The sequence below is a fragment of the Ranitomeya variabilis genome, chromosome 4, assembly GCF_051348905.1.
Source record: "Ranitomeya variabilis isolate aRanVar5 chromosome 4, aRanVar5.hap1, whole genome shotgun sequence".
NCBI lineage: Eukaryota > Metazoa > Chordata > Amphibia > Anura > Dendrobatidae > Ranitomeya > Ranitomeya variabilis.
This window is the reverse complement of record NC_135235.1, coordinates 457,198,530-457,224,695: the sequence shown is the minus strand read 5'-3', so window position 1 is coordinate 457,224,695 and position 26,166 is coordinate 457,198,530. Positions and strand designations below refer to the sequence as shown.

Below are 26,166 nucleotides of genomic sequence, written 5' to 3'. Positions count from 1 at the left end.
AGAAAGTTACTCGCCCCCTCCCAACTGCTCTAGCTGGAACTGTTAGAGAAGATTCTAGAACACATGGAAGTCCTTTGTTCCATTTTTGTAAGATATTAGGCAGACGATGTAAGATAGGAAAATGGTAGATATATCTTCTTATTCTCCCTCGGTGGATCTACGCATCACTCTAAACATGGGCGTCTAACTCCATCGGGTGAAGAAGTAGGGATTGCTCTGTAAATAATAGGACATATTTGATCTCATTAGAAAGCCCACGGTAATCTGAGATGAATGCTGGGTTTGTCACAACTATGATATGTTCAGTAGCGGAATTACAAGTCTTAGAAAGATTTAGCTTATACTTAGTCAGAATGTAGAGAGAGGAGGGTCTGGATAAGCCAGCCTTTCTGTGATGTCACTAGCTGCAGGTTTTAAGTTTGTGGCAGGATCCCCAGCTAAGTTTTCTTGTGATTTCCTGAGAGCCCTCAGCACGTCCAATGAGCTGGGACATATGGTTGCCTGCAATGCAATGATCTGAGAAATGTGAGTGTTATCTTTTCCTCATTTAATCCTTTTATTTTCATAATTACCTTGTACATATTTGCAATTGTCTCACTTGTAACATCTTTGTAAAATATTTTTATAAAGCACTGCCTACATTTGGTGGGGTATATTATTTCATGCCAGTTCTTTCTCCCTGCTCTAAAAACGTACCCTAAGTCTCTTGAAGGGAAATTACGCTACTGTTTTGGGTTAGCTTCGGACCCGTTTAATCGGAGCTGGTGGCAGCGACCGTGTGCAGGCTTTTGGGTGGTGTTTCAGTGACTGCGGCTTGATAATTATTGTTCCTGCCTGAGTGGGAATAGTTTATCGCGTCGCTGCAGCGTTCCCAATAGCCAGTACATAGCAGGCAGCCTTTCTGGCGACTAATTACCCTAGTTGCAGTACCTGATCTGACCTGACAGAAAGGGGGGCGCCAGAGAGCTGCAAGGTTTAAGGGGAACTGTAAGCGGGATATACACAAATCCCTGCAGTTCATGGTATATTGAAGAGCAGTGGGATACCTAAAATAAGCCCCTGCTGTAAACTAAGAGGTCAATAGCCTTGTGTGTATTTTGTTCATCACATTGGGGCAGTGGATGGATAACCAAGATAAGCCCCTCTGCACATGTGATAGCCGTCTGTAGGTCTAAAGTCACCCCAATCCGTGACATAATGGTGGCAGTGGTCAGGAATCCCTGTGGATTTCGTGACACGCTGCTGGCCGCGGCTAAGGGATCTTGACAGTCACGGTGTGAATCGTGACATGTGGTATCAGGGCTCCCAGCACAGGAAGCCTACACCGATCCCTCACCCACCTTGTCTTACTGTGACGTTCAATTGAAAGCTGTGAACACTGTCCCAGACCCCGATACCTCATGCCTGGCTGATTGCTGCAGTGCCATGCTATGATTAGTACTGTGAGTGAATTGAGGCCGCTTTCCTGGTGTCTGCCCCATAATTTGATGTGTTTTGGTAGCATTAGGGGTCATTATAAGGTGCTGTGCATGCACTTGTTTTTGCCTCCTATTGAAATGAATGACATTCGGGAATGTTCGGCGAATATTCGACTAATTAATCGGCGAATGAATATTGCAAATTCGGTGATCATAATCCAATCCGAACATTGAAACATTTGCTCATCTCTAACTGGCAGCTTTTTGTATACAGAGTATATTGATAGAAAGCTGCTAAACAGTAGTGTTGCCGTAACTGAACCAGGAGATACAAGGCACCTAGTCCTCTATTGATAATCTCCTACTGATAGAACTCGGTATAGAAATAGCAAACACAGCCCACTAAGTGACATATCCCTGGAATCAGGGTCTATGCCTTTACATTACGCTGCTGTCAGATTACATAGTAAAAACCTGGTAACAGATTGGCTTTAACCCCTTAACGACCGCCGATACGCCTTTTAACGGCGGCCGCTAAGGGTACTTAAACCACAGCGCCGTTAATTAACGGCGCTGTGGAAAAAGTGAATAGCGCCCCCCAGAGTCGGATTTTCTCTGGGGTCTTGGTTGCCGAGGGTAGCCGAGACCCCAGAGAACATGATTCGGGGGGTTTTTACCGACCCCCGAGTTCCGATCGCCGGTAATTAACCGTTTACCGGCGGTCGCAACAAAAAAAAAAAAAACGCGATTTGCCGTTTAATTTCTCTGTCCTCCGATGTGATCGCACATCGGAGGACAGAGAAATGTGGTCCCCGATGGCCCCCAATAGCCCCCCAATACTTACCTACCTCCCCCGGTGCTCCTCGTGTCTCCCCATGGGCGCCGCCATCTTTTTTCCGGGAAAAAATGGCGGGCGCACGCGCAGTGCGCCCGCCGCCCGGCACCCGGATGTTCTTTGGGGTCTCGGCTGCCGGGGGTAGCCGAGACCCCAAAGAACATGATCGGGGTCGATTTGCACCGACCCCTGCTTTGCGATCGCCGGTAATTAACAGTTTACCGGCGACCGCAAAAAAAAAAAAAAAAAGCGATCAGTTATTTCTCTGTCCTCTGATGTGATCGCACATCAGAGGACAGAGAAATAGGGGGATTCGGGGACCCTATCATACTCACCCGGGGTCCCTGGGTCCTCTTCTGTCTTCTCCTGCCGGCCAGCTTTTTCATCATGGCGGGCGCATGCGCAGTGCGCCCGCCATCTGCTGCCATCTGCCGGCCGGCAGGAGAAGACAAGTTGGGGCTAAAATTAGGGTTAGGGTTAGGGTTAGGGTTAGAGTTAGGGTTAGGGTTAGAGTTAGGGTTAGGGTTGGGGCTAAATTTAGGGTTAGGGCTAGGGTTAGGCTACTTTCACACTAGCGTTTTTTGGCTTCCGTCGCAATGCGTCGTTGGAGAAAAAACGCATCCTGCAAAAGTGCTTGCAGGATGCGTTTTTTCTCCATTGGCTTGCATTAGCGACGCATTGCGACGGATTGCCACATGTCGCATCCGTCGTGCGACGGATGCGTCGTGCTTCGGCGGACCGTCAACACAAAAAAAACTACATGTAACTTTTTTGTGCAACGTGTCCCACATATTTCAGTGCCACGTGCCACGTATTTAAGTGACACGTGCCACGTATCAAAGTGCCACGTGCCACATATTTCAGTGCCACGTATCAAAGTGCCACGTGCCACGTATCAAAGTGCCACGTGCCACGTATCAAAGTGCCACGTGCCACGTATCAAAGTGCCACGTGCCACGTATCAAAGTGCCACGTGCCACATCTTTCAGTGCCACGTGCCACGTATTTAAGAGACACGTGCCACGTATCAAAGTGCCACGTGCCACATATTTCAGTGCCACGTATTTAAGTGACACGTGCCACGTATCAAAGTGCCACGTGCCACATATTTCAGTGCCACGTATCAAAGTGCCACGTGCCACGGATCAAAGTGCCACGTGCCACGTATCAAAGTGCCACGTATCAAAGTGCCACGTGCCACGTATCAAAGTGCCACGTGCCACGTATCAAAGTGCCACGTGCCACGTATCAAAGTGCCACGTGCCACATATTTCAGTGCCACGTGCCACGTATCAAAGTGCCACGTGCCACGTATCAAAGTGCCACGTGCCACATCTTTCAGTGCCACGTGCCACGTATTTAAGAGACACGTGCCACGTATCAAAGTGCCACGTATCACGTATTTCAGTGCCACGTATTTAAGTGACACGTATCACGTATAAGTGCCACGTGTCACGTATTTAATTGCCACATATTTAAGTGCCACGTATCAAGATTTTCCATGGAGAACAGACACATCCAGAGATATGTCAGCTCTCCACGGCTGCAGCAACACACTGACAGGAGCCATAGTTCCTGTCGGTGTGTCACTGCGCATGCGCGAGCGAGTTTACCGGCGGTCATTGACCCCGGCACTCTCGCTTAACGGCAGTGCTGCGTGGGAAAGTTCAACGCAGCTGTACTGCTGTTAACCGAGACGCCGGAGTCATTGAACTCCGGAACAGTACGCGATACACTGCTAGGAGCTTCGCTCCTGGCAGTGTATCGCCGGAGAGCAGCCGATCGGCGTGGGACACTCGTTTTATGGATTCTGCGGACAGGGAGTATGAATTTGGTTTATTATTTTTGGATTTTTTCCTGGAGGATCGAGGGCTTCGCCTACAAGTGTGCTGTTGGTGAGTATATACTCTGTGTTATATGTTGTATGTACTGTGTGTCATGTATGTGTATTGTGTGTAGGTGTTTTGTGTAACTTTACAATTGTGCTAAGTCGCCGGACACAGGGACAACTCTCCCATCCTAATACCGGATGGGAGTAGTAGTCCCATACGGCGACTTAGCACAATGGTGGCACTAGCGTCGCATGGGGACACACACACGCACACACACGCACACACACACACACAGAAGGACTCCATGCTGCTTCACTGGGGGGCGGGGGCTTCCCTCTTCCTGTCCGACGTCACGTCCGGTCCTGGGTGTCAACCCCTCCGTACAAAGACGCCGACACCCAGGACAAAGGTGCTGTGTGTGGAAGGTAATATGGGGCCCTAGGGGGATACGCAGACACGCCGCTGCGTAAAGAATTGACATGTCAATTCTTTTTACGCCGGCGTGTTTGCAGACAAAAGCGCCGCGTTTTTTTGCGGTGTGTCTGAACGGCAAAGTGAATTTCTCATTCACTTTGCCGGCAGACGAAAATGACATTGCGCATTTTTGAAAAGCGCCCGCAAAATAGCGCTCAAAAATGCGCTATGTCTGAAAGTAGCCTAAGGCTTCTTTCACACTTGCGTCGGTACGGGGCGGTCGCAATGCGTCGGCCCGATGTACCGACGCACGTTGTGAAAATTGTGCACAACGTGGGCAGCGGATGCAGTTTTTCAACGCATCCGCTGCCCAGTCTATGTCCTGGGGAGGAGGGGGCAGAGTTACGGCCACGCATCCGCGGAAATGTTTAGGTACATCAGGGGGTCTCCAAACACGACAGCCAATTTTGCGCTAAAAAAGTCAAATGGTACTCCCTCCCTTCTGAGCTCTGCCGTGCGCCCAAACAGTGGTTTACCCCCACATATGGGGCATCAGCGTACTCGGGATAAATTGGACAACAACTTTTGGGGTCCAATTTCTCCTGTTACCCTTGTGAAAATAAAAACTTGGGGGCTAAAAATCTTTTTTGTTGGAAAAAAATATATTTTTTTATTTTCACTACTCTGCATTATAAATTTCTGTGAAGCACTTGAGCTTTCAAAGTTCTCACCACATATCTAGATAAGTTCCTTAGGGGGTCTAGTTTCCAAAATTTGGTCACTTGTGGGGGTTTCTACTGTTTAGGTACATTAGGGGTCTGCAAACGCAACATAACGCCCGCAGACAATTCTATCAAAGTCTGCATTGCAAAATGGCGCTCCTTCCCTTCCGAGCTCTGCCGTGCGCCCAAACAGTGGTTTACCCCCACATATGGGGTACCAGCATACTCAGGACAAATTGGACAACAACTGTTGGGGTCCAATTTCTCTTGTTACCCTTGTGAAAATAAAAACTTGGGGGCTAAAAAATCTTTATTGTTAAAAAATATATATTTTTTATTTTCACGACTCTGCATTATAAACTTCTGTGATGCACTTGGGCATTCAAAGTTCTCACTAAACATCTAGATAAGTTCCATGGGGGGTCTAGTTTCCAAAATGGGGTCACTTTTGGGGGGTTTCTGCTGTTTAGGCACATCAGGGGCTCTCCAAACGCGACATGGCGTCCGATCTCAATTCCAGTCAATTTTGCATTGAAAAGTCAAATGGCGCTCCTTTGCTTCCGAGCTCAGCCATGCGCCCAAACAGTGGTTTACCCCCACATATGGGGTGTCGGCGTACTCAAGACAAATTGTACAACAGCTTCTGGGGTCCATTTTCTCCTGTTACCCTTGGTAAAATAAAAATTTGGAGGCAAAAAGATCATTTTTGTAGAAAAAATGCGATTTTTTTATTTTCACGGCTCTACGTTATAAACTTCTGTGAAGCACCTGGGGGTTTAAAGTGCTCACCACACATCTAGATAAGTTCCTTAAGGGGTCTAGTTTCCAAAATGGTGTCATATGTGGGGGGTCTCTACTGTTTAGGCACATCAGCGGCTCTCCAAACGTGACATGGCGTCCGATCTCAATTCCAGCCAATTCTACATTGAAAAAGTAAAACGACACTCCTTCTCTTCCAAGCTCTGCGGTGCGCCCAAACAGTGGTTTACCCCCATATATGGGGTATCGACGTACTCAGGAGAAATTGCAAAACAACTTTTGTGGTCTAATTTCTCCTGTTACCCTTGTGAAAATAAAAATTTGGGGGCAAAAAGATCATTTTTGTAGAAAAAATGAGATTTTTTATTTTCACGGCTCTACGTTATAAACTTCTGTGAAGCACTTGGGGGTTCAAAGTGCTCACCACACATCTAGATAAGTTCCTTGGGGGGTCTAGTTTCCAAAATGGTATCACTTGTGGGGGGTTTCCACTGTTTAGGCACATCAGGGACTCTCCAAACGCGACATGGCATCCGATCTCAATTCCAGCCAATTCTGCATTGAAAAAGTCAAACGGTGCTCCTTCACGTCCAAGCTCTGCGGTGCGCCCAAACAGTGGTTTACCCCCATATATGGGGTATCGACGTACTCAGGAGAAATTGCACAACAACTTTTGTGGTCTAATTTCTCCCGTTACCCTTGTGAAAATAAAAATTTGGGGGCAAAAAGATCATTTTTGTAGAAAAAATGAGATTTTTTATTTTCACGGCTCTACGTTATAAACTTCTGTGAAGCACTTGGGGGTTCAAAGTGCTCACCACACATCTAGATAAGTTCCTTGGGGGGTCTAGTTTCCAAAATGGTATCACTTGTGGGGGGTTTCCACTGTTTAGGCACATCAGGGACTCTCCAAACGCGACATGGCATCCGATCTCAATTCCAGCCAATTCTGCATTGAAAAAGTCAAACGGTGCTCCTTCACTTCCAAGCTCTGCGGTGCGCCCAAACAGTGGTTTACCTCCACATATGGGGTATCGACGTACTCAGGAGAAATTGCACAACAACTTTTGTGGTCTAATTTCTCCTGTTACCCTTGTGAAAATAAGAATTTGTGGGCGAAAAAATCATTTTTGTGAAAACAAATGCGATTTTTTATTTTCACGGCTCTACGTTATAAACTTCTGTGAAGCACTTGGGGGTTCAAAGTGCTCACCACACATCTAGATAAGTTCCTTGGGGGGTCTAGTTTCCAAAATGGTGTCACTTGTGGGGGGTTTCCACTGTTTAGGCACATTAGGGGCTCTCCAAACGCGACATGGCGTCCGATCTCAATTCCAGCCAATTCTGCATTGAAACAGTCAAACGGTGCTCCTTCACTTCCAAGCTCTGCGGTGCGCCCAAACAGTGGTTTACCTCCACATATGGGGTATCGGCGTACTCAGGAAAAATTGCACAACAAAATTTGTGGTTAAATTTCTGTTTTTACACTTGTGAAAATTAAAAAAAATGGTTCTGAAGTAAAATGTTTGCAAAAAAAAGTTAAATGTTAATTTTTTTCTTCCACATTGTTTTAGTTCCTGTGAAGTACGTAAAGGGTTAATAAACTTCTTGAATGTGGTTTTGAGCAGCTTGAGGGGTGCAGTTTTTAGAATGGTGTCACACTTGGTTATTTTCTATCATATAGACCCCTCAAAATCACTTCAAAGGTGATGTGGTCCCTAAAAAAAACATGGTGTTGTAAAAATGAGAAATTGCTGGTCAACTTTTAACCCTTATAACTCCCTAACAAAAAAAAAAATTGTTTCCAAAATTGTGCTGATGTAAAGTAGACATGTGAGAAATGTTATTTATTAACTATTTTTTGTGACATATCTCTCTGATTTAAGGGCATAAAAATACAAAGTTTGAAAATTGCAAAATTGTAAAAATTTTCGCCATATTTCCATTTTTTTCATAAATAATCGCAAGTAATATCGAAGAAATGTTACCACTAACTTGAAGTACAACATGTCACGAAAAAACAATCTCAGAATCAGCGGGATCCGATAAAGCGTTCCAGAGTTATAACCTCATAAAGTGACACTGGTCAGAATTGTAAAAATTGGCTCGGTCATTAAGTACCAAATTGGCTCTGTCACTAAGGGGTTAAAACATAGACATAGTACACATAATAAACAATGAACATAACCATGTGAGGAATGGAAACACACAAATGTGCAGGTCATCTTATTCCCCTGTTTTGGACTGGCAATAAAATAAAATGGCATGTACACATACAACGCAAGAGAATAACGCAAAATCATGCTCAGTGTAATTACAACCTAAGTGGGAAAATAGTGGCTAGAGTCCCTCTTCATCTTCTTACAGGGGCATCATATGACGGGAGAATGCACTCTGGAGGTACCATAATATGTGCGGAAATGCATAAAATATTGTGTGGTGGATTGCACTGTGGGAACATCACATTATGACTTGGGGTGAATCATAGTGTAGGCATCATGCTGTGTTGGGGCCATAATAATGGTATCGTACTGTGTGGGAACACAAAAGGACTGGTCAAGGTTAGCATTTGGTTTAGCATAATAAAATCGCCTGGCCCACTGCACCCACACCACAGTACATGTTCCTCTTTCCTTTCTTTCAAGGTTCACATCTAAATATAAGGCCACCAATAATGGGAAGATCAATTCTTCCTATTTCAGATGAATGTCAATTCATATATTTTTATTCTTTTATTCTCTTTGCTTATTATGTTTTGGACTATGTTCATTTCTATTTTAATGCATAGCATGCTTTAGTAGATTATAGGAGAGAACAGATGAAACTGACCGCCGGTGGCACTCGCTCGCCATTAGTATAACAACGTACATTGCTCCTGACCCTTGATTCTCTATATTGTATGTGTCTTTGTATATGTTTCCTTGTACATTGTGCTGCACATTTATCTTAGGGACAACCCCAGTAAAATCTGAACCTTCACTTCCTCATTCCATCGTTCTGTATTACATTTCACTTTAGTTTGAAGTTTTCTTCTGTTAGAGCTAATATTTGATAACTGCCAACATTACACAAATCGAAGATGGCAGTGAGCAACACATTACCCTTAGCTTTCTTTATGGTACTTCTTGGAGCAACAGATGCTGTGAATCCTGGTTTGGTTGTGAGAATCACACAGAAAGGGCTGGATTATGGTATGTATCCATGTGTACTATGTGTAAAAAATTGAACAAGTTGTCACTTTCCGAAATGTGAGTCCTCTGGGTAAAGATGGCTGCCTGGACTCACACTTGTAATGGATAACATACTTGTTCAGTCTACCTCAGTAACCTGTAATGTGCCAGATATTAACACTGGTGTCCACACTAGGTTTCTTTGGCTTACTGTTTGTGTGCCTGAGTCCAGGTAACCACCTGCAGTTCTGGAAAAAAATTAAGAGACCACTGCAAAATGTTCACTTAGTCTGATTCTTCTCTTTATAGGTATATTTTTGAATAAAATGTAAATTGTTATTTTATTCTATAAACTTCTGACAACATGTCTCTGAATTCCCAAGTAATACATTTTGTACTTTTATTTTCTGACAAAGAAAAATTGTCAAAATATAAAAAAGCCAGTGCTTTCATACCTCAAATAATGCAAAGAAAACAAGTTCAGAATCATTTCGAAACAACAATACTAATACATTAGGGGTACTATTTCTTTTTACTTGGCCAATACATATCTCTGTCTTTAACCCCTTCACAATGTGGCCAATTTCCATTTTCTCCTCCCCTGCTTCCCAGAGATACTCTTTTATTTTTCTGTCCACGTAGACATGTGAAGGCTTGTTTTTTGTGGGACAAGTTGTACTTTTGAATGACACCATTCATTTTACCACTTAGTTTACTGGAAAACAGGAAAAAAAATCTAAATGGAGAGTGTGAGGCAGTGACCGGTGTCACATGTGAAGGTTGCAGTAGGTTCTCCCCAGGATGCGCATAGAGGCGTATTGAGGCCATGGGAGTGCATTGCAGTCACAGGATGAGCTGTGATTGCAATGCAGAAAAGTGAGTATAGGTCTTGGACAAGCTATTTGTCCAGGGCAGATTTAAGAAAACCTAATGGGCTTTTATTTTTAAAACGGACTACAGGATGGTAGTGAGGCAGTCCGTTTCCTTCCTGGCCGGGTTTTTCATGTGGCTGAAGGCCACAAGTTGCTTGTAAAAGTCCCTGAACCAGATGGTTGGGTGTGTCAGTGTCAGTTTGTGTTTTGCAAGAGTGCAGAGCCGAAGGCTATGCAGAGCTCCACCTGTGTGAGGCAACACAGGCAAGCGGAGCTGAAAGGCCTGGCACCCACAGCGTACACAGCGGTGCAGTTGCCCACGGCAACCGGTCTCAAAGGTGGACTGGCGTGTTTATCAGATGCAATCTGGAGGATATGGTTCCTGGCTGCGATCTTCAGGATATTGTGTACTGTGTATTGCTCTTAGTTGGAGAATAAAACATGTTTTGTTTTTAACTTTGCTCAGTCACTGCTTCATCACTGCATAGTGTGGATACCGCTGCACTACAAGAGAAATTGTAAAAAACCCAGCAATTCTGACAACATTTTTGCAAATAAATTTTGCATTTTGTGGTGATAATAACCTTGCAATATGATTCTGCTCATCAATATGACTGCGGCGATACCCAACATGTCCAGTTTTTGTATTATTTTAATGGTGAAAAAATTCAAAGTGTACGAAAAATATTTTTGGGCTTGTGTTGCCATTTTCCTAAACCCGTAACATGTTCATTTTTAACCCCTTTCTTACATTAGACGTACTATCCCGTCGAGGTGGTATGGGCCCGTATGACCACTGATGGGATAGTACGTCTAACGCGATCAGCTGCGCTCACGGGGGGAGCGTGGCCGATCACGGTCAGGTGTCAGCTGACTATTACAGCTGACATCCGGCACTATGTGCCAGGTGCGGTCACGCACTACTCCTGGCACACAAACCCCCGGAACACTGCGATCAAACATGATCACAGCGTTCCGGGGGCATAGGGAATCATTGCGCAGGGAGGGGGCTCCCTGCGTGCTTTCCTGAGACACTCGGAGCAACGCGATGTGCTCGTGTTGCTCCGAGCCTCTCCTCCGTCCTCCTCCATTCAGGCCCCAGATCTAAAATGGCCACGGAGCTCCTTCCGGGTATTGCCAGGCACCGGCAAGCCTCCTACAGTGCCTGTCAGATCGCTGATCTGACACAGTGCATTGCAAAGTGTCAGACCAGCGATCTGACACTTTACCATGATGTTCCACACTGGGACAAAGTAAATAAGTATAATAAAAAAAATATTTACATGTGTAAAAAAAAAAAAAACCTAAATAAATAAATAAAAAAATATATATTGTTCCAATAAATAAATTTCGTTATGTAAATAAAAAAAAACAATAAAAGTACACATATTTAGTATCGCGGTGTCCGTAACGACCTGACCTATAAAACTGTCTCACTAGTTAACCCCTTCAGTGAACACCGTAAAAAAACCAGGCAAAAAATGCTTTATCATCATACCGCCGAAAAAAAGTGGAATATCACGCGATCAAAAAATGGATATAAATAAACATTGTACCGCTGAAAAAGTCATCTTGTCCCGCAAAAAACGAGCCACCATACAGCATCATCAGCGTAAAAATAAAAAAGTTATAGCCCTCAGAATAAAGCAATGCAAAAATAATTAAAGAATAAAACTGCTTTATCAATTTTACCAAACGCGGAACGGTTTAAACGCCCACCCCCCCAAAAGAAATTCACGAATTGCTGTTTTTTGTTCATTTTGCCTAACAAAAATCGGAATACAAAGCGATCAAAAAATGTCATGTGCCCGAAAATTATGCCAATAAACACGTCAACTCGTCCCGCAAAAAACAAGACCTCACATGACTCTGTAGACCAAAATATGGAAAAATTATAGCTCTCAGAATGTGGTAAAGCAAAAAATATTTTTTGCAATAAAAAGCATCTTTTAATGTGTGACAGCCGCCAAACATAAAACCAGCTATAAAAACCCGCTATAAATAGTAAATCAATCCCCCATTATCACCACCTTAGTTAGGGAAAAATAATAAAATAAAAAATTTATTTCCATTTTCCCTTTAGGGTTAGGGTTAGGGTTGGGGCTAAAGTTAGGGTTGGGGCTAAAGTTAGGGTTAGGGTTGGGGCTAAAGTTAGGGTTGGTGTTGTGAACTCTGTTCTTGGGCTCCCTCTTGTGGTCATGTCTGGTACTGAGTGAGTGCTGTCTTTGGGCTCCCTCTGCTGGCTCTTTTTGTCATTCTGCGGGTCTGTGGCTGGGATCAGCTGTCTTGTCATCTGCTAGTTGGTTCCCTATTTAGCTCACCTGGACTTTCAGTGGTTGCCTGCTGTCAATGTATTCAGTGCTATTCTGATTCCTTCTGACTTCATTCGTTATCAGTCTCTCCAAGAGAAGCTAAGTTTCTGTTTGTTCATATTTTGCTCATCTGCGTTCTATATGTTTCTTTGTTTATGATGAGTTCTGTCCAGCTTGCTAATATGTGATTCCTTGCTTGCTGGTAGCTCTAGGGGGCTGAGTTTCTCCCCTCACACCGTTAGTTGGTGTGGGGGTTCTTGAACTCTCAGCGTGGATATTTTTGAATAAAGGTTTTTTACTGACCGCACAGTTTCCTATCTATCTTCTGCTATCTAGTGATTAGCAGGCCTCATTTGCTAAATCTGTTTCATTCCTACGTTTGTATTTTCCCCTTAACTCACCGTTATTATTTGTGGGGGGTTTTCTATATCTTTGGGGTATTTTCTCTGAGACAAGTGAGGTCTTGTTTTCTCTCTTTAGGGGTAGCTAGTTTATCAGGCCGTGAAGAGACATCTAGGATTTCAGGAAACGTTCCATGGCTACTTTTAGTGTGTATTGGATAGGATCAGGATTGTGGTCAGTCCAGTTACCACCTCCCTAGAGCTCGTTCTATGTTCAGTTACTTAGCTGGTCAGATCTGTGATCCTCAGCCACTAAGGATCATAACAGTACAGCAGGCCAAAAGTGTTTAATGCATCGCAGAAGCGGGATAGGAGAAGTCCGGAGTGCATTTTTTTTTCCTTTGCTGCAGTTTGTCCAGCTTCTCTCTTCCCCTTAATCTCTGGGTGGCTCTGAGTTCAGCTGCAGACATGGATATTCAGAGTCTGACTTCTAGTATGGATCATCTTGCTGCAAGGGTTCAAAGCATTCAGGATTTTGTTGTTCACAGTCCTATGTCAGAGCCAAAAATTCCCATTCCTGAGTTATTTTCTGGAGATAGATCTAGGTTTCTGAATTTTAAGAATAATTGTAAATTATTTCTTTCTTTGAGACCTCGTTCCTCTGGTGATTCCGCTCAGCAAGTTAAAATAATTATCTCCTTATTACGTGGTGACCCTCAAGATTGGGCATTCTCCCTGGCGCCAGGAGACCCTGCATTGCTGAATGTGGATGTGTTTTTTCTGGTGCTTGGAGTGCTTTATGAGGAACCTAATCTTGAGAACCAGGCAGAAAAGGCTTTACTTGCTCTTTTTTAGGGTCAGGATGAAGCAGAGGTGTATTGTCAAAAATTTAGGAAATGGTCGGTGCTTACTCAATGGAATGAGTGTGCTTTGGCTGCAAGTTTCAGAAAAGGTCTTTCTGAAGCCATTATGAATGTCATGGTGGGATTACCCATGCCTGCAGGTCTGAATGAGTCAATGGCTTTGGCCATTCAGATTGATCGGCGTTTGCGGGAGCGCAAATCTGCACACCATCTGGCGGTGTTTTCAGAAACCTGAGTCTATGCAATGTGACAGAATTCTGACCAGAATTGAATGGCAAAATCATAGACGTCAAAATGGGTTGTGCTTTTACTGTGGTGATTCTGCTCATGTTATCTCAGCATGCTCTAAGCGCTTAAAAAAAATCGCTGAATCTGTCACCGTTGGTACTATACAGCCTAAATTCATTTTGTCTGTTACTTTAATTTGCTCTCTGTCATCCTACTCGGTTATGGCTTTTGTGGATTCAGGTGCTGCCCTGAATCTGATGGATTTGTCATTTGCCAGGCGCTGTGGTTTTATTTTGGAGCCTTTAAAAATCCCTATTCCGCTAAGGGGAATTGATGCTACACCATTGGCTAAGAATAAACCTCAGTACTGGACTCAAGTAACCATGTGCATGGCTCCTGTACATCAGGAGGTGATTCGTTTTCTTGTGCTGCATAATTTGCATGATGTTGTCGTGTTGGGTCTGCCATGGTTGCAGATTCACAATCCAGTCCTGGATTGGAAAGCTATGTCTGTGTCAAGTTGGGGTTGCCAGGGAGTTCATGGCGACGCACCTTTGGTGTCGATTGCTTCTTCTACTCCTTCTGAAGTCCCTGAGTTTTTGTCGGACTACCAGGATGTATTTGATGAGCCCAGATCCAGTGCCCTACCTCCTCATAGGGATTGTGATTGTGCTATAAATTTGATTCCTGGTAGTAAGTTCCCTAAGGGACGACTTTTTAATTTGTCTGTGCCAGAGCATGCCGCTATGCGGAGTTATATAAAGGAGTCTTTGGAGAAGGGACATATTCGCCCGTCCTCCTCCCCTCTTGGTGCAGGATTTTTTTTTGTGGCCAATAAGGATGGTTCTCTGAGACCTTGTATAGATTATCGCCTTCTAAATAAACTCACGGTCAAATTTCAGTATCCTTTGCCATTATTGTCTGATCTGTTTGCTCGGATTAGGGGGTCTAGTTGATTCACCAAGATAGATCTTCGTGGTGCGTATAACCTTGTGCGTATTAAGCAGGGTGATGAATGGAAAACTGCATTTAATACGCCCGAAGGCCATTTTGAGTACTTGGTGATGCCTTTTGGACTGTCTAATGCTCCTTCTGTGTTTCAGTCCTTCATGCATGACATCTTCCGAGAATATCTGGAAAAATTTATGATTGTGTATCTGGATGACATTTTGGTCTTTTCTGATGATTGGGAGTCCCATGTGAAGCAGGTCAGGATGGTATTTCAGGTCCTGCGTGCCAATGCCTTATTTGTGAAGGGCTCAAAATGTCTCTTCGGAGTCCAGAAGGTTTCCTTTTTGGGTTTTATTTTTTCTCCTTCTACTATTGAGATGGACCCAGTCAAGGTCCAGGCTATTCATGACTGGACTCAGCCTTCATCTGTTAAGAGTCTTCAGAAGTTCTTGGGTTTTGCTAATTTTTACCGTCGCTTCATCGCTAATTTTTCTGGCGTGGTTAAGCCCTTGACGGATTTGACCAAGAAGGGTTCTGATGTGACTAATTGGTCTCCTGCGGCCGTGGAGGCCTTTCGGGAGCTGAAGCGCCGGTTTTCTTCGGCTCCAGTCTTATGTCAGCCAGATACCTCTCTTCCTTTTCAGGTTGAGGTTGATGCTTCTGAGATTGGAGCAGGGGCTGTTTTGTCGCAGAGAAGCTCTGATGGCTCTGTGATGAAGCCTTGTGCTTTCTTTTCGAGGACGTTTTCGCCTGCGGAGCGGAATTATGATGTTGGTAATCGGGAGTTGGCAATGAAGTGGGCATTTGAGGAGTGGCGACATTGGCTCGAGGGGGCTAAGCATCGTGTGGTGGTCTTGACTGATCACAAAAATCTGATTTATCTCGAGTCTGCCAAGCGGCTGAATCCTAGACAGGCTCGTTGGTCGTTGTTTTTCTCCCGTTTCAATTTCGTGGTCTCGTACCTGCCTGGTTCGAAGAACGTGAAGGCTGATGCTCTTTCTAGGAGTTTTGTGCCTGACTCTCCTGGAGTTTCAGAGCCGGCTGGTATCCTCAGAGAGGGAGTGATTGTGTCAGCCATTTCCCTAGATTTGCGACGAGTGCTGCAGGAATTTCAGGCGGATAGACCTGACCGTTGTCCACCAGAGAGACTGTTTGTCCCAGATAGATGGACCAGCAGAGTTATTTCCGAGGTTCATTCTTCGGTGTTAGCGGGTCATCCTGGGATTTTTGGTACCAGAGATTTGGTGGCTAGGTCCTTCTGGTGGCCTTCCTTGTTGCGGGATGTGCGTTCCTTTGTGCAGTCCTGTGGGATTTGTGCTCGGGCTAAGCCTTGCTGTTCTCGTGCCAGTGGATTGCTTTTGCCTTTGCCGGTCCCGAAGAGGCCTTGGACGCACATTTCCATGGATTTTATTTCGGATCTTCCAGTCTCTCAGAGAATGTCTGTCATCTGGGTGGTGTGTGATCGTTTTTCTAAAATGGTCCATTTGGTGCCCTTGCCTAAGTTGCCTTCCTCCTCCGATTTGGTTCCTCTGTTTTTTCAGAATGTGGTTCGTTTGCACGGCATCCCGGAAAACATTGTGTCTGACAGAGGATCCCAGTTTGTGTCCAGATTTTGGCGGACCTTCTGTGCTAAGATGGGCATTGATTTGTCTTTTTCGTCGGCCTTCCATCCTCAGACGAATGGCCAAACCGAGCGAACTAATCAGACCTTGGAAACTTATTTAAACTTATAAACTTATATGTTTTGTTTCTGCTGATCAGGATGATTGGGTTACTTTTTTACCATTGGCCGAGTTTGCCCTTAATAATCGGGCTAGTTCTGCTACCTTGGTTTCGACGTTTTTTTGTAATTCTGGTTTTCATCCTCGTTTTTCCTCGGGTCAAGTGGAGTCTTCTGACTGTCCTGGGGTGGATTCTGTGGTGGATAGGTTGCAGCAGATTTGGAACCATGTGGTGGACAATTTGAAGTTGTCACAGGAGAAGGCTCAGCGCTTTGCCAACCGCCGTCGCTGTGTGGGTCCCCGACTTCGTGTTGGGGATTTGGTGTGGCTGTCTTCTCGTTCCTATGAAGGTCTCCTCTCCTAAGTTCAAGCATCGTTTCATCGGTCCTTATAAGATTTTGGAAATCCTTAACCCTGTGTCATTTCGCTTGGACCTCCCAGCATCGTTTGCCATTCATAATGTGTTCCATAGGTCTTTGTTGCGGAGGTATGTGGTGCCCGTGGTTCCTTCTGTTGAGCCTCCTGCTCCGGTGCTGGTTGATGGAGAATTGGAGTATGTGGTGGAGAAGATCTTGGATTCTCGTATTTCTAGATGGAGGCTTCAGAATTTGGTTAAGTCGAAGGGCTATGGTCAGGAGGATAATTCTTGGGTGGTCGCCTCTGATGTTCATGGGGCCGATTTGGTTCATGCCTTCCATGTGGCTCATCCTGATCGTCCTGGGGGTTTTGATGAGGGTTCGGTGACCCCTCCTTAAGGGGGGGGGGTACTGTTGTGAACTCTGTTCTTGGGCTCCCTCTTGTGGTCACGTCTGGTACTGAGTGAGTGCTGTCTTTGGGCTCCCTCTGGTGGCTCTTTTTGTCATTCTGCGGGTCTGTGGCTGGGATCAGCTGTCTCGTCATCTGCTAGTTAGTTCCCTATTTAGCTCACCTGGACTTTCAGTGGTTGCCTGCTGTCAATGTATTCAGTGCTATTCTGATTCCTCCTGACTTCATTCGTTATCAGTCTCTCCAAGAGAAGCTAAGTTTCTGTTTGTTCATATTTTGCTCATCTGCGTTCTATATGTTTCTTTGTTTATGATGAGTTCTGTCCAGCTTGCTAATGTGTGATTCCTCGCTTGCTGGTAGCTCTAGGGGGCTGAGTTTCTCCCCTCACACCGTTAGTTGGTGTGGGGGTTCTTGAACTCTCAGCGTGGATATTTTTGTATAAGGGTTTTTTACTGACCGCACAGTTTCCTATCTATCTTCTGCTATCTAGTGATTAGCGGGCCTCATTTGCTAAATCTGTTTCATTCCTACGTTTGTATTTTCCCCTTAACTCACCGTTATTATTTGTGGGGGGCTTTCTATATCTTTGGGGTATTTTCTCTGAGGCAAGTGAGGTCTTGTTTTCTCTCTTTAGGGGTAGCTAGTTTCTCAGGCCGTGAAGAGACGTCTAGGATTTCAGGAAACGTTCCACGGCTACTTTTAGTGTGTATTGGATAGGATCAGGATTGCGGTCAGTCCAGTTACCACCTCCCTAGAGCTCGTTCTATGTTCAGTTACTTAGCTGGTCAGATCTGCGATCCTCAGCCACTAAGGATCATAACAGGTTGGGGCTAAAGTTAGGGTTAAGGTTGGGGCTAAAGTTAGGGTTGGGGCTAAAGTTAGTGTTAGGGTTGGGGCTAAAGTTAGGGATAGGGTTGGGGTGAAAGTTAGGGTTGGGGCTAGAGTTGGGGTTAGGGTTTGGATTACGTTTATGGTTGGGTTAGGAGTGTGTCAGGGTTAGGGGTATGGTTAAGGTTGGGATTAGGGTTAGGGGTGTGTTGGGGTTAGGGGTGTGTTGGGGTTGGGATTAGGGTTAGGGGTGTGTTCAGGTTAGGAGTGTGTTGGGGTTAGGGTTGGGATTAAGCTTAGGGGTGTGCAGGGGTTAGGGTTGGAGTTAGAATTGGGATGTTTCCACTGTTTAGGCACACCAGGGGCTCTGCAAATACAATATGACGTCCGATGTCAATCCATACAATTCTGCGTTGAAAAAGTAAAACAGTGATCCTTCCCTTCCGAGCTCTGCCATGCACCCAAACAGTGGTTTAACCACATATGGGGTATCAGCGTACTCAGTACAAATTGGACAATAACTTTTGGGGTCCAATTTCTCCTGTTACCCATGGGAAAATACAAAACTGGGGGCTAAAAAATCATTTTTGTGGAAAAAAACTTCTGTGAAGCAGTTGGGGGTTCAAAGTGGTCACCACACATCTAGGTAAGTTCCTTAGGGGGTCTACTTTCCAAAATGGTGTGACTTTTGGGGGGTTTCCACTGTTTAGGCACATGAGGGGCTCTCCAAATGCGACATGGCATCCTATCTCAATTCCAGCTAATTTTGCATTGAAAAGTCAAATGGTGCTCCTTCCCTTCCGAGCTCTGCCATGCGCCCAAACAGTGGTTTACCCCCACATATGGGGTATCAGTGTACTCAGGAGAAATTGTTTAACAACTTTTGGGGTCAATTTTCTCCTGTTACCCTAGGTAAAATAAAACAAATTGGATCAGAAGTAATTTATTTGTGAGAAAAAGTTAAATGTTCATTTTGTTTTTTAACATTCTGAAAATTCCTGTGAAACACCTGAAGGGTTAATAAACTCCATGAAAGTGGTTTTGAGAATCTTGAGGGGTGCAGTTTTTAGAATGGTGTCACACTTGGGTATTTTCTATCATATAGACCCCTCAAAGTGACTTCAAATGTGATGTGGTCCCTAAAAAAATGGTGCTGTAAAAATGGGAAATTGCTGGTCAACTTTTAACCCTTATAACTCCCTAACAAAAAAATGTGGTTCCAAAATTGTGCTTATGCAAAGTAGACATGTGAAAAATGTTACTTATTAAGTATTTTGTGTGACATATCTCTGTGATTTAAGGGCATGAAAATTGCAAAATTTTGAAATTTTTTGCCAAATTTCCGTTTTTTTCACAAATAAACTCAAGTAATGTCAAGGAAATTTTACCACTAACATGTAGTGCAATATGTGTCGAGAAAACACTATCATAAAAACCGTGATCCATTGAAGCGTTCCAGAATTATAACCTCATAAATGGACAGTGGTCAGAATTGAAAAAATTGGCCTGGTCATTAACATGCAAACCACCCTTGGGGTAAAGGGGTTAAGTCGATGAAGCTGTGTGATGGCTTATTTTTTACGGGGAAAGACTACACTTTTATTGATACCATTTTGGAATAGATGCAACATTTTGATCACTTGTTACAGCATTTTTATGTGGAATTGCAGGTACCAAAAATCTCTAATTTTGGCATTGTTGAAATTTATTGGTTTACAGAGTTTATCGATCGTGTTACTGTAATTATTTTTATATTTTGATAGATCAGATTTTTCTGAACATGGTGAGACCCTAAATGTGTATATTTCATTTTTTTTATTTTCAATGGGGGTGATTTGAACTTTTTTGTTTTTTTTATATTTTTCATATTTTTTATTTGTATTTGTTAGTTCCTTCAGAGGAACTCAGAGCTGTGTGCTTTATACAGCGATGCCAATCCATCTTTGCATACAGCAGAGATCATGGTCTCCTTTGAAGCCCAGCCATAGAGTGGGTTGTACAGGAGCTCAGTAGTTACAAACACTGAGGTCTTCAGTAAACCCCCTGCTGTCATAGCAACCAATCGGCGACCCATGGTCACGTCGTGGGCACTCCAATGGGTGCAAGGAATGATGCGCATGTATGCCCGCGCATGTTAAATGCTGCTGTCAGAGATTGACAGCAGCATTTATTAGGTCAACAATTGTTATCGGCAGGTCCTGGCTGTACTACATAGCCATCACATGCCAGTTATGGGCCGGGCTTACTCCTAGAGCCTGATCAAAAAACAGTATTACTAAAAACTCTGTGTTATTTAAATGCACTTTTGCTTTTTTACTTAGTTACATCAGGGTTTTTGCTAACTTTTTTCTCTTGTAGGTTTTAATGTTTTGTGGCCAAAGTGAACATGCGTTTAACCTCTGCATGTGTATCAACTCAAGTTAAGCTCAATTTTTGTGTTTTTTTCTTTGTGTTTTTGCATTCTGTGCAAGCAAGGGGTGTGGCCTCCCTGTTTCTGAGCTAGAGATTATATATAAGGCTTCCCCAGTCTGGTGTTTCACTGGTTGGGCCCAGTCCTTTTGTCTGCCCTTATTCACACTGAGGTCAACATTGACACATGGTGAGGTTTCAATATTAGACAGTGTAGGACTGTCCCGATCAGAGTTAACTTAACACGGTGGGATGGCTTTTGTGCTATTTTTTTAAATCAAAAAACAGTATTACTAAAAATTCTGTGTTATTTAAATGCACTTTTGCTTTTTTACTTAGTTACATCAGGGTTTTTGCTTACTTTTTTCTCTTGTAGGATTCAATGTTTTGTGGCCAATGTGAGCATCCGTTTAACCTTTGCATGTGTAACAACTCAAGTTAAGCTCAATTTTTATGTTTTTTTCTGTGTATTGTTGCATTCTGTGGAAGCCGGGGTGTGGCCTCCCTGTTTCTGAGCTACAGATTATATATAAGGCTTCCCTAGTCTGGTGTTTCAGTGGTTGTGCCCAGTCTTTTTGTCTGCCCTTATTCACACTGAGGTCAAGATTGACACATGGTAAGGTTTTAATATTAGACAGTGTAGGACTGTCCCGATCAGAGTTGCCTTGATGCGGTGGGATGGCTTTTGTGCTATTTTTTTTATCAAAAAACAGTATTACTAAAAACTCTGTGTTATTTAAATGCACTTTTGCTTTTTTACTTAGTTACATCAGGGTTTTTGCTTACTTTTTTCTCTTGTAGGTTTTAATGTCAGAAATTGACAGCAGCATTTATTAGGTCAACAACTGTTAACATAGCCATCACCTGCCAGTTATGGGCTGGGCTTACTCCTAGAGCCTGCTCCATACACCCACTTCCTACTTCCGGAAGTTGTTAAGGAGTTAAGAGTTGGGAGGTATGCTCTGCAAACGTACCTATGGGTAGTGACACCGCCTCTGGCACAAATATAAAAATATTTGCACTTAAGCATACGCATATTCCTAATGTACAATGATATATGCAGTATGTGTGTATATAACACACTTGGACTGTGTTAGCCAGAAGGTTTAACATAACATACCATTTATATGCACTTTCTGTATTACTATAAATGTGAACTTTTATAAATGATCACCCTCATGTAAACTGGTTTACTAGATTACCAAAGAGTAAGCTGAAATTAGTAATACATGTTGTATTTTGCTCTGTAGCCTAAGGCGCTGCCTAGCTACCAGCCTGGATAGGTCTACTTAAGAGCTGCCAACCTCAAGATGGCAGCTCTCATGAACTAGGATTTTCTCATAACATAATTCCTCTATTCGCAGTCATTAATTATTCCATGTTTAATTATACATACAGTTTCCTTACAATGATATATCCTAATATGTGTGAAGGTGATCGGTCCTCACAAAGGTTAAACTGACTCAGTCACAAAGGTGTTAGGATTCTAGTGCATAGCAATTTTGTTGGTGCCTGCAAAGTGATACACTGATATGTGGCCAATGTTACATATATAGTTATTATGGTTGAAGGAAGACTTTAAGTCCATCTAGTTCAACCCATAGCCTAACATGCCCTAACATGTTGATCCAGGGGAAGGCAAAAAAACCCCATGTGGTAAGAGTAAGCTCCACCATGGGGAAAAAAATTCCTTCCCGACCCCACATACGGCAATCAGACTAGTTCCGTGGATCAACGCCTTATCAAGGAATCTAATATATATACCCTGTAACATTATACTTTTCCAGAAAGGTATCCAGTCCCCTCTTAAATTTAAGTAATGAATCACTGATTACAACATCATACGGCAGAGAGTTCCATAGTCTCACTGCTCTTACAGTAAAGAATCCGCGTCTGTTATTATGCTTAAACCTTTTTTCCTCCAGACGTAGAGGATGCCCCCTTGTCCCTGTCACTGGTCTATGATTAAAAAGATCATCAGAAAGGTCTTTGTACTGTCCCCTCATATATTTATACATTAACATAAGATCACCCCTTAGCCTTCGTTTTTCCAAACTAAATAGCCCCAAGTGTAATAACCTCTCTTGGTATTGCAGACCCCCCAGCCCTCTAATAACCTTGGTCGCTCTTCTCTGCACCCGCTCTAGTTCAGCTACGTCTTTCTTATACACCGGAGACCAGAACTGTGCACAGTATTCTAAGTGTGGTCGAACTAGTGACTTGTATAGAGGTAAAATTATGTTCTCCTCATGAGCATCTATTCCTCTTTTAATGCATCCCATTATTTCATTTGCCTTTGTAGCAGCTGCCTGACACTGGCCACTGAATATGAGTTTGTCATCCACCCATACACCCAAGTCTTTTTCATTGACGGTTTTGCCCAGAGATTTAGAATTAAGCACATAGTTATACATCTTATTACTTCTACCCAAATGCATGACCTTACATTTATCCCCATTAAAGCTCATTTGCCATTTATCAGCCCAAGCTTCTAGTTTACATAAATCATCCTGTAATATAAAATTGTCCTCCCCTGTATTGATTACCCTGCAGAGTTTAGTGTCATCTGCAAATATTGAAATTCTGCTCTGTATGCCCCCTACAAGGTCATTAATAAATATGTTAAAAAGAAGAGGGCCCAATACTGACCCCTGTGGTACCCCACTGCTAACCACGACCCAGTCCGAGTGTGCTCCATTAATAACCACCCTTTGTTTCCTATCCCCGAGCCAGCTCTCAACCCACTTGCACATATTTTCCCCTATCCCCATTATTCTCATTTTATGTATCAACCTTTTGTGTGGCACCGTATCAAAAGCTTTTGAAAAGTCCATATACACTACATCTACTGGGTTCCCTTGGTCCAGTCCGGAACTTACCTCTTCATAGAAGCTGATCAAATTAGTCTGACATGAACGGTCCCTAGTAAACCCGTGCTGATACTGGGTCATGAGGTTATTCCTCTTCAGATACTCCAGTATAGCATCTCTTAGAATGCCCTCCAGGATTTTACCCACAGTAGAGGTTAAGCTTACTGGCCTATAATTTCCGAGTTCAGTTTTTGTCCCCTTTTTGAATATTGGCACCACATTTGCTATACGCCAGTCCTGTGGTACAGACCCTGTTATTATGGACTCTTTAAAGATTAAAAATAATGGTCTATCAATGACTGTACTTAATTCCTGCAGTACTCGGGGGTGTATCCCATCCGGGCCCGGAGATTTGTCAATTTTAGTGATTTTTAGACGCCGCCGTACTTCCTGCTGGGTTAAGCAGGTAACCTTTAATTGGGAATTTTTATCACTAGTCATATTGGCTGCCATGGGATTTTCTTTTGTAAATACTGATGAAAAAAAGTCATTTAGCATATTGGCTTTTTCCTCATCCTCATCCACCATTTCACCCAGACTATTTTTAAGGGGGCCAACACTATCATTTTTTAGTTTCTTACTATTTATATAGTTAAAGAATATTTTGGGGTTATTTTGCTCTCTCTGGCAATGAGTCTCTCTGTCTCAATCTTTGCTGCCTTGATTTGCTTTTTACAGAATTTATTAAATTTTTTGTATTTCTTTAATGCCTCCTCACTATATACTTCCTTTAATTCTCTAAATGCTTTCTTTTTGTCACTTATTGCGCCCCTTACAGCTCTATTTAGCCATATTGGTTTCCTCCTATTTCTAGTATGTTTATTCCCATACGGTATATACTGTGCACAGGTCCTATCCAGGATGCTAATAAATGTCTCCCATTTTCTTTGTGCACTTTTATGTCTCAGGATATCATCCCAGTTAATTGCACCAAGATCCTCTCTCATCCGTTGGAAATTTGCCCTCCTGAAGTTTAGTGTCCTTGTCACCCCTCTACTACACATCTTATTGAAGGAGACATGAAAACTTATTATTTTGTGATCACTATTCCCCAAGTGACCCCCAACCCTTATATTTGATATGCGGTCTGGCCTGTTGGTTAATATTAGGTCTAGCAGTGCCCCCCTCCTTGTTGGGTCCTGAACCAGTTGTGAAAGGTAATTGTCTCTCATAGTTGTCAAAAACCAATTACCTTTACTGGAACTGCAGGTTTCTGTTCCCCAATCTATTTCAGGGTAGTTGAAGTCCCCCATAATAATGACTTCTCCTTGAGTCGCAGCTTCATCTATTTGCTTTACGAGGATATTCTCCATTGCTTCCATTATTTTTGGAGATTTATAACAAACCCCTATCAGTAATTTATTATTTTTTCCCCCTCCCCTTATCTCCACCCACAGGGACTCTACATTTTCATTAGATTCACTTATATTATCACGCAGGATGGGTTTTAAGGTCGATTTTACATACAGACACCCCCCCCCCTCGCTTATCTGTACGGTCATTTCTGAACAGGCTATAGCCCTGCAAGTTAACAGCCCAGTCATGGCTCTCATCCAGCCATGTTTCAGATATCCCCACCATGTCATAATTATGCTCCAAAAACATTAATTCTAATTTGTCCATTTTGTTGGCGAGGCTTCTGGCATTAGTATACATGCACTTGATGTTCCTCTCTGTACCTCTATTCTTTCTTAAATTACTAACTGTTCTAACCCCACCCCCCATGCCACCGCCACCCCCAACTTCCTTATTTGTGCCCAGGTCTCTATCTGCACTATCTTCCCCTCCTATAAAATGAATAAAATATTACCGAGAGGTTCCCATAAAAGCACAGAAATTTGTCTGATATTATTCAGAGCTTCGAATCAATCTGGACAGTGCAAGTCTACGGATCTGTGAAAAAAATTGGACAGCACTAAGATGCCAATCGGATGTGCTGTCCGATTTTCACAGATTGAAAGGAGAAGCTGGAGAAACTTTTCTTCCCATGTGAGAAAAAGTGATGAAATTTAAATCAAACAAATTCCCTGTTGAAAATCTAATGAAACTCTGATCAAAAGCTCTAATGAAACTTGAAAATAACTCTCATCTGAATAAGCCATAAGGGATGTGACTTGCAGAACCAAATAATCGTGACTTCACCACTACCCCCACAAGAAAAACATACTTGAATTGTTTAAGGCCACTGGTGTAACTGGTTATTCAGGGTATTATTTGTTATCTTATGTTATGCCTCTAGTTTTGCCTTTTTAGCTGCAGAAAAGTAATGTTGGCTCCTACCATAAAAAAAATAAAAATAACTATGACCCTTAACAAGATAGTGGGTCAGGCAGTGTGGCCCTGTGTTATTATAATAAATGTGTTGTAAGACTTTTATAAGAAATATATGTCATATGGACATGCTGCAAACACAGTGCAGAGGCAAATCTAGGTTTTCCTGCACCCAGGGCAAAAATTCAGGTTGGCGAGCCCCCTCATATACACATCTTAAGTGATTTAATTAAATGTCATCACAACACTCCACAACCATTTGCATACAGATACATGGGTCTTCCTAATTTTCTCAGTGTTTGTTCAGTGCAAAACTATAGAAGCAGGCAGGCAAAAGCTGGTAAGCACATGACTGAATGTAAGTATAAAAATCACATATTAGTGATCATGTGATGACCACTGGAACTGCCAAGCAGAACCGAATACTGACACTGAGTATATTAAACATTGTTAATTTTGGGTATGATACATTGCTCAATGTTATCATTAATGCTCCTAATGTAAATACAGATGTAGTAACACTTAATATAATTATTAATTATAATAATCTTTATATAGCGCTGACATATTCCGCAGCGCTTTACA

At 43.1% G+C, this 26,166-nt stretch overlaps 1 protein-coding gene across 2 annotated transcripts in view; it reads left to right on the top strand.

Annotated features, from left to right (window-relative positions):
* The first annotated feature begins 8,967 nt into the window (after positions 1-8,967).
* Positions 8,968-26,166, top strand: part of LOC143765194 (bactericidal permeability-increasing protein-like) — a 65,951-nt gene continuing 48,752 nt past the window's right edge. The window contains exon 1 of one of the 2 annotated variants that reach the window (XR_013213338.1): positions 8,968-9,171. Coding sequence is in view for 1 of the 2 variants with exons in the window: in XM_077251625.1 (XP_077107740.1) it covers positions 9,060-9,171 (112 nt within the window). In the remaining variant the exon portion in view is untranslated. The remainder of the gene's footprint in view (positions 9,172-26,166) is intronic. The other variant, XM_077251625.1, reaches the window with a different exon arrangement.